Source organism: Borostomias antarcticus, assembly GCF_949987555.1.
Source record: "Borostomias antarcticus genome assembly, chromosome: 19".
Lineage (NCBI taxonomy): Eukaryota > Metazoa > Chordata > Actinopteri > Stomiiformes > Stomiidae > Borostomias > Borostomias antarcticus.
In genome coordinates this window covers 20708438-20716938 of record NC_140252.1, presented here as the reverse complement: position 1 = coordinate 20716938, position 8501 = coordinate 20708438, and the positions used below count along the sequence as shown (strand labels likewise).

General features: G+C 45.3%; 1 protein-coding gene across 1 annotated transcript; it reads left to right on the top strand.

The window, feature by feature from the left end:
* The first annotated feature begins 2554 nt into the window (after positions 1 to 2554).
* Positions 2555 to 8181, top strand: pnpla4 (patatin-like phospholipase domain containing 4). Its single transcript, XM_084453745.1, has 7 exons — positions 2555 to 2619; positions 3107 to 3292; positions 4485 to 4579; positions 4870 to 5005; positions 6525 to 6590; positions 6898 to 7050; positions 7745 to 8181. Exons 2-7 carry the CDS (start codon positions 3113 to 3115, stop codon positions 7874 to 7876), a joined length of 762 nt encoding a protein of 253 aa, XP_084309871.1. The 5' UTR covers positions 2555 to 2619; positions 3107 to 3112; the 3' UTR covers positions 7877 to 8181.
* The last annotated feature ends 320 nt before the right edge of the window (positions 8182 to 8501 follow it).

The following is an 8501-nucleotide window of genomic DNA, read 5'->3' as shown; positions in this document are numbered from 1 at the left end:
CTGTATCTCGATCCTTTTTGGGGGGGGGGGGCATGGGGGGGGGGGGGTTGCCTTTTTGGGATGAATTAGGCTAATTGGTTGAAAATACTGCAGCGTATTATCGGGATGTGTCTTCAGCAGTCGTGAGAAAATGAAATACGGTGCTTGAGGGAAGAAACAGGTCCAATTAACAGAAGATAACAAACACCCAAATAGCTATCTATAATGATGATCGGGGAGCAGTGGTTGTCCATTTGTTCAGAGTTCAACCCGCTGGAGGCATCGCACTCAGGCTCTGATAGACTCACACTCAGGCGCTGATAGACTCACACTATTCATTTTGCCCGTGTTGTTCTCCAGGACGCTGTCTGGCAGGAGGCAGGATGAGGGGGCAATAAAACAGCCAACTAGTCTGGACAGAGCAATTAAACACCGCCGGGGCCAATCCAATCGAGAGGGGCCAGTGGGCTCATTGTTTAAAATACAAAATGACGTGTCACCGTGTCGCAGAAACGATGAGGTGGGAGAAAAGGGATTGCCCAGCGGTGCACTCACTCCAAGGTGAGGAGGTGCCGTGTCATTTAAAGGTCCTAACAGGCCTATTATGGGAAAACTCACTTTTTCAGTGCCAGTGCACCCTACGGTAGCCAGCATCTATGACCAGATTCAGGGGGGTGATTGGAGGAGAGGGGGGGTGCTTGTTCCCTCAGCCTAGCCACTGGAGTTTCCATACTATCATCTTGAACATCACCATCATCATCCTCATCACCACCACTAACCGTTTCCCTTGCTTGGCTAGTACTAGCAGCCGTATCATTATCATCAGGATCATCACAACATCTTCATCATCTGTGTCTTCTTCATTTATCTCATCCAAATCTTTGTTTTCCTCAGCTACCTGTGCGTTGCTAGCTGCCGCGTTCTCCTCGTCCTCGCTAACCGTTGCTTCGGTTGCTTGGCTTATGCTAACAGCAGTGGAGGGTCGAGTAGTGGGAAATAAATTTGTCAGGGGAACACACGAGGCTACCAGATTTTTCCTCTGCCTTTCCTCTCTACGCTTCAGTGCGCCTGACTTGTATTCTTTGCTTTTCAACATTTTACTCACAGAATAGGGCTACTACTAACGCTAGGCTACCACAGCAACAGCTCAAATCTAACGGATCATCGCAGCACCGCACTTCTCTGCTCAGGAGCGTCTCAGATAGGCGGGGCCCCTGTTAAGGGGGTTGGCTAGGGGGTGTCAACAACAAAACAAACATTTTTATTTATTTGACTTTTTTTTGCCACAATCAAGATACACTAAACAAACTTTATTAAAAAATATTCAACTATACAAGAAAAATGCATGTTCAGTCTTGGACTAGCCTTTGCCCCCCCCCCCCCCCCCCCCCACACTCCCTCCACTATTGACCACACCCAATCTGACAGAAAAGTTGAAAGAAATTGTTAACTAACCATTCAGAAACGTCCTGCTGCATTTGTGTGACTGATGTCACCTTACCTTCATTGTACATTATTTAGACTAGTGGAGCGAGTTTATCCAACTCAGCTGGGTTACACTCACCCTCCTAAACTCACTCTATAAACCGTAGCGACCCCAGCTGATGGAGCTGAGCTCGACTGTGAGTCACGGCACCAGTGTAACCAATGTGAATTCGCCCACACAGGGTCTCAAACTCGCGTCCTCTGACTCCCGACCAGACCACCATTCTAACCAGTTGCACCACCCGAAAGCTATTCAGTCGGCGGAACGATACTTCACCCGGCACTACTGGTAACGTGAAGTATCGCTCCGCCGCCCTACTTCCACAGAGAAAATAGGTCCCCACAAAGTGAAGAATTCAATGATAGTTTGCCTTCAAATGTGATCGTATAAATACTCACTGTCCTCATATTTATATTATATATGTATGTATATTTGCTTTGGATGCACTGTGGAGTGTTTAAGTGAATTGGTAGTGGTATACCACATACTATCTCATTGCGAGATACGAGACGTGAATGCCCAACATAATGGGTAAGTTGTAAATGAGGCCTCCATGTCCAAAATTCCAAACTATCCCTTTAAACGGAGGCAGGATGCTAATCTGGGTGGTATTTTAAGCAAAAATATTCAAGGACATGTTTTGGGTTCCCCAGAGATTTATGTTAACTTGTTTAAAAGGAGCCTAATGAGACCTTTGAAAGACCGTGTGAAGCATATATAGGCTAGATGGTTCATTGTCACGCAGGGCGTACGTGGCATGTGGATTTAATGTTAAATTTGGGCATACATCTTGTTCCCCAGTTTTGAACATGGGTTCTGAACGTTTTAGAATAACTAAGCTGGAACATTAACATTTTTGTGTGCTTATCTTAAGGCACAATTTCACCTGTCTTAGAGGTCACAATAATTTGACATTTCACATTTTGTAGCTACAGTAGTAGGCCTAGTTACTGAACATGTGGTGAAATTGTTGATGTATCAAACTGTATATCATATATATTGTATATAATATGATATTTAAAACTATAGTATCTCGTTTGCGTGGAGGACCTTTATTTTGAAATCCTCTAATAAAAACAGGAAGTACAGAAATCCGACTGGCAAGTCGACATGCTGCAAAGATGAGGCACAGATGACCACATGCAGCCAGAGAGGTACAGTATAGAGAGGTACAGTATAGAGAGGTACAGTACAGTAGTCCGGGTTTCATCCTCGCATGTCTGTTGGTCGATTCTTAAACTAGCTATAGCGTTTAACACTAAACGGACTGACTTTATCCTGCAATGAAATACACATGAATAAAACTAGTCTAATAGCCACGAATCGCTTGTTCTCCTACAAGCAATGAACATGAACAAAATAGCTTAACACTAAACTGACTTTGGACTGCAATTAAATTAACATGGATAAAACTATGAGTAATGAGTTAAGGTAGCAACATTTACATTATGTTGAATATCTCTGTTCTCCAAAAAGCAAATAAACGAGCTCAATCACTCACAGGAGCATAATGAATGTGTGGTGTTATTTAAACTCCATTTACGTTATTACATGTTGAATATCTCTTTTCTCCAAAAAGCAAATGAACGAGGTAATCAGTCACAGGAGCATAATGAATGTGTGTTATTTAAATCCACACAGGGGGACATGCCAGTGTTGAACCTGTCGTTCGCCGCGTGTGGGTTCCTGGGGATCTACCAGCTGGGCGCGCTGGGGGCCCTGCTGCGCCACGGGGACCGGCTGCTCGGTGCTGTGAGGGCGTGTGCCGGGGCCTCCGCCGGGGCGCTGGTGGCTGCGGTGCTGGTCACCGCTCCGGACAAGCTGGAGGTAAGATCAGGAAACTCAGCGGATCTGATGATGCCTGGCGGGTGAAGGTGCTGTCGGGTGACAGACCTTCAACAGGGCGTCGGCACTGCTGTCAGACTCAGAATCAGGGGTGTAGTGGAGGGTAAACCCAAGTAAAGTTTACCCACCTCCAGGGCTGAAAATTAACACCTGCCACCGGCCAAATGCAGGTAAAATTTCCATTTGGCGACTAGATTTCGGAAGGCCATCTGAAAAATATATATACTTGGCTGGTAGATTTTTTCATCTACAGTCCCCTTGGCAGGTGACTCACCGTGAGCCAAAAAGTGAATTTTCACCCCTGTACACCTCTTTAAGATGAGGCTGAGAGTTCACTCACCTGTGTTCAGATCAGCTGTGTTAATCAATGAGGGGAAAGCAGGTGTGTGAACTGCACTCAACAGAGTTTACCCACCTCTGTATTTACCACTACACCCTGGTTAGAATCCAGTCCTTTCCTTGAGTCATTTAGCTGTATAGGAATAATGTGTAAGCCTACTGTAGGCTACTGTTTCTGGCTTGGTGCTACTATATATATCGTTCAATCATTATTGGATTGATGGTGCAGTTATATAATAAACTCTAAGAAAGATATAGCACTGTTTCTCCATTCACATGAAAGTGTTGTATTCATAGTAACCTTGCAGGGGAGATATGGAGGTTTTCCATAGCGTAGCAGCATGTGTGGTTACAGTAGGTCAAACGTTCCCCACAAACGTGATCGGAATGCAGAGCGTAGTTATGTTATGCCAGAAAACAGGTCACATCAGGAGGGTGAATCTCCACTCTTCCAGCATCTTATCACCAGGAAATAAACACAGTTCTCTGAGAAACCATCTGTTCAACTCTCAGAAAAATAAGAACTTACAGTAGTCAACAGTTACCTGCAGAGTAAACTGGGGGGGAAATCACCATATTGGACAGTGCAGTACAATAAGCATACTTCCCCAGTTTCAATCAATCAATCAAAGCTTTATTTGTATAGCGCATTTCATTCCCAGAGGCAACACAATGCGCTTTACAGAGAACAAGGGAGGTGGGCATACGACCCACTCTCTACATATTCCAGAGGGAAGCAAAAAAACAGTAATCACCCGTTTCTGGTTATTGTGTTGTCGTTGATAGTGGTGTTGTTGGTGTTGTTGTTGATAGTTGTGTCTTTGTCAACCAACAGGACGTCAAAGCGTTTACCTACAGATTTGCCAATGATGTCAGGAGCCAGAGACTTGGAGCAGTGACCCCAGGATATGACTTCATGCTCACACTAAGGTACAAGACCGCTCAGCTCCCAGTATGATACTGAAGGAGACAGAATAGCTTGATAATGGATTGATCCCTGTATTGGCAGAGCACTCTTCATGACACAGGCATTGTTTTGGCACTGAGTGATCTGCAGAGTGGATCAATCTCATGATTTTTTTCCTCACTTCACAGCCAACAGATTGTGTAATAATTGCAAGTTGGCTGGAAAGGCTAATTTTACAGAGCCTTACAGGGTTGTTAATTATTAAAATGTGACAAACGGCCATCTGTCCCCCCCCCCCACCATGTCTCTCTAGGGAGGGTATAGAGGGGATTCTGCCCAGCGACGCCCACACCCGAGCAGCTGATCGTCTTCATGTCTCAATAACGCACTCAAAAAGTGGCAAGAACACGCTGGCGTCCATCTTTTCCACCCGGGAGGAGCTCGTAAAGGTAAACAACCCGCCGGTCACGGCACATTCAACGCACTTTACCGTAAAACTCTGTTTTTTACGACCACACATCGTCGTAAAATTTTATGAGTACCGCAACGTTGTTTTCACTGTTACTGCCTGCTCTGGTGATATTTATCTTTTGAGTTTCTCCCGCAAAAGAGAGAAGAGCATCGCACCAGCGGCGCATTTTCAAAATGCCAAAAGGCCAAGCATACTGTATACAGACCATACTATTCTGATTGGAGTACACTACTGCTCAAAATCCACTCTGCATAATGGTCATACAGGATTTACTTACAGGATCTGACGCTGACCATATCAATACTGATGAAGCTGGTTGTGTGTGGTAGTGATGATGCTGGTTGTGTGTGTGGTAGTGATGATGCTGGTTGTGTGTGGTGCTGATGATGCTGGTTGTGTGTGTGGTAGTGATGATGCTGGTTGTGTGTGTGGTAGTGATGATGCTGGTTGTGTGTGGTAGTGATGATGCTGGTTGTGTGTGGTGCTGATGATGCTGGTTGTGTGTGTGGTAGTGATGATGCTGGTTGTGTGTGGTAGTGATGATGCTGGTTGTGTGTGGTAGTGATGATGCTGGTTGTGTGTGTGGTAGTGATGATGCTGGTTGTGTGTGTGGTAGTGATGATGCTGGTTGTGTGTGGTGCTGATGATGCTGGTTGTGTGTGTGGTAGTGATGATGCTGGTTGTGTGTGTGGTACTGATGATGCTGGTTGTGTGTGGTAGTGATGATGCTGGTTGTGTGTGGTAGTGATGATGCTGGTTGTGTGTGGTAGTGATGATGCTGGTTGTGTGTGGTGCTGATGATGCTGGTTGTGTGTGGTACTCATGAAGCTCGTTGTGTGTGGTAGTGATGATGCTGGTTGTGTGTGTGGTAGTGATGATGCTGGTTGTGTGTGGTAGTGATGATGCTGGTTGTGTGTGGTAGTGATGATGCTGGTTGTGTGTGTGGTAGTGATGATGCTGGTTGTGTGTGTGGTAGTGATGATGCTGGTTGTGTGTGGTAGTGATGATGCTGGTTGTGTGTGGTGCTGGTGATGCTGGTTGTGTGGTAGTGATGATGCTGGTTGTGTGTGTGGTAGTGACGATGCTGGTTGTGTGTGGTAGTGATGATGCTGGTTGTGTGTGGTGCTGATGATGCTGGTTGTGTGTGTGGTAGTGATGATGCTAGTTGTGTGTGGTGCTGATGATGCTGGTTGTGTGTGGTAGTGATGATGCTGGTTGTGTGTGGTAGTGATGATGCTGGTTGTGTGTGGTAGTGATGATGCTGGTTGTGTGTGGTACTCATGATGCTCGTTGTGTGTGTGTGGTACTGATGATGCTCGTTGTGTGTGTGTGGTAGTGATGATGCTGGTTGTGTGTGGTAGTGATGATGCTCGTTGTGTGTGGTAGTGATGATGCTGGTTGTGTGTGGTGCTGATGATGCTGGTTGTGTGTGGTAGTGATGATGCTTGTTGTGTGTGTGGTACTGATGATGCTGGTTGTGTGTGGTTCTGTCCAAGGCTCTTCTGGCCAGCAGTTTTGTTCCGGTCTACGCTGGTTTCACGCCGGTGGAGTTCAGAGGACAGGTGCGGTACCTTAGTAGTCTTGTTTGTTTGTTTGTTCAATCAGAATGACTCAGCTCAATGAGCAGGAAGCTGACATGTCGATTATTTTTCCTTTTTGTTTTTCCTTTACTTTTTGCTACATGCTTGTTTGAAGCGGTGTAAGTTTTCTGTGGGATTTTGATTTGAAATTTGTTCTCTAGCATGTGTTTTTGTAATGGTGGAACTTTCAATAAAGATTTAAGTTAGTTACAAAAAAATTTTTTTTTTAAATGACTGAGCTCTTGAGGATGTTGGAGTTCACTGTGGGATATTCTATTTCCTGTATCAGAGGTGGATTGACGGGGGGTTCACGGACTGTCTGCCCATCCTGCCTGTGGGAAGGACCATCACGGTGTCGCCCTTCTCTGGACCCCAGGATGTCTGCCCTCAGCACCGAGGACACACCAGCCTCCAGATCAAGCTAGCCAATATGAACGTTATGGTAAGAAGCCTTGAGAGCCAATAGGGCTGGAGACTATCTCCTGTTTCTGTAGCGTGAGGCAGCTTGATGTACATTGATGACGCTAGTATGTCGCAGGGACTCACCCCCAATCCAACCCTTGATGCTGAGCGCCAAGCAGGGAGGCATCGGGTACCGTTTTTATAGTCTTTGGTGTGACTCGACCGGGGATCGAACTCACAACCTCCCAGTCTCAGGGTGGACACACTAATCACAAGGCCACTGAGCTGGTTAACGTTTTGGTAGGAAACACAATATGAACGTTATGGTAGGCAACACAATATGAACGTTATGGTAGGCAACACAATATGAACGTTATGGTTGGCAACACAATATGAATGTTATGGTTGGCAACACAATATGAACGTTATGGTTGGCAACACAATATGAACGTTATGGTTGGCAACACAATATGAACGTTATGGTAGGCAACACAACACAACACGCTTGATCATATTAGGTTTTCACTAGGATGCAGATTTTCTTTTTCATCTTGTGCTTGGTTTGTTTTCCGTCATCACTTTCCTTAGTAGTTACTGGTTAAGATTCGAGATTCTTTCATTAGTCACGTAAAGTACGGTGTACAAGTCACAGTGAAACGTTGCTCCAAGGTTATGCTCATTCTAGATAAACCGATACAATTCTAAAAGATAAAATGGTGTTTTCTCTCCACCAGTTCTCCAAGGAGAACCTGGTCCGGATGAACCAGGCCTTGTTCCCCCCGTCACCAGGCAGGATGAGGGAGCTCTGTCAGCAAGGCCACGACGACGCCCTTACCTTCCTGAAGAGGGAGCACTGGATGCACTAGGGCTTTCATTAAGGCTTTTCATTTAATTAGGTCCATTTTAATTACATTAATTACTCAACAAAAAAAGAGACATTATAGCAAAAGAGACATGACAGCTATACTATAGCAAACATGTTTTGTTTTATTTATTTCATCCACTTTGACTGGTTTTTAACTTTTTAACGCTTGATCTATACAGTAACAGCACGTAGATACAGTCATTTACATTACATTATTACATTACAGTCATTTAGCAGACGCTTTTATCCAAAGCCACTAACAATAATTGCATTTAACGTAGGAAAAGCCAATGTACTACTACTTGCCAGAACTCACAAGTGCATCTTCTTTCTAAAACAAGTGACTAAGTAATAAAGACAGTTCTTCCACATAGTGGTTCCATCACATTTCTTTAACAGAGCGATTCTTTCGCGGCTAGTTCACGTTAGCGTAGCGGGCGTTTCACACGGCTGCTCTGTCACGCGTGGCGCTCGTACGAGGCCCTTTCACACGGCTGCTCTGTCACGCGTGGCGCTCGTACGTGTTGAGGACCCCGTGTTGAAGGCGTGTGGCGTGAGGCCGTGCATCCTGCTCCTCACCAGGCTCATGTCTTCGTATTCCTGAGGCGCAGAGTCATACGAGGGAC

Coding starts and splice junctions, on each gene's coding strand:
- pnpla4 (XM_084453745.1), top strand. CDS start 3,113: ATGCCAGTGTTGAACCTGTCGTTCGCCGCGTGTGGGTTCCTGGGGATC. Junction 5,006..6,524: donor CCCGGGAGGAGCTCGTAAAG/GTAAACAACCCG, acceptor GTTCTGTCCAAG/GCTCTTCTGGCCAGCAGTTT. Junction 7,051..7,744: donor TAGCCAATATGAACGTTATG/GTAAGAAGCCTT, acceptor TCTCTCCACCAG/TTCTCCAAGGAGAACCTGGT.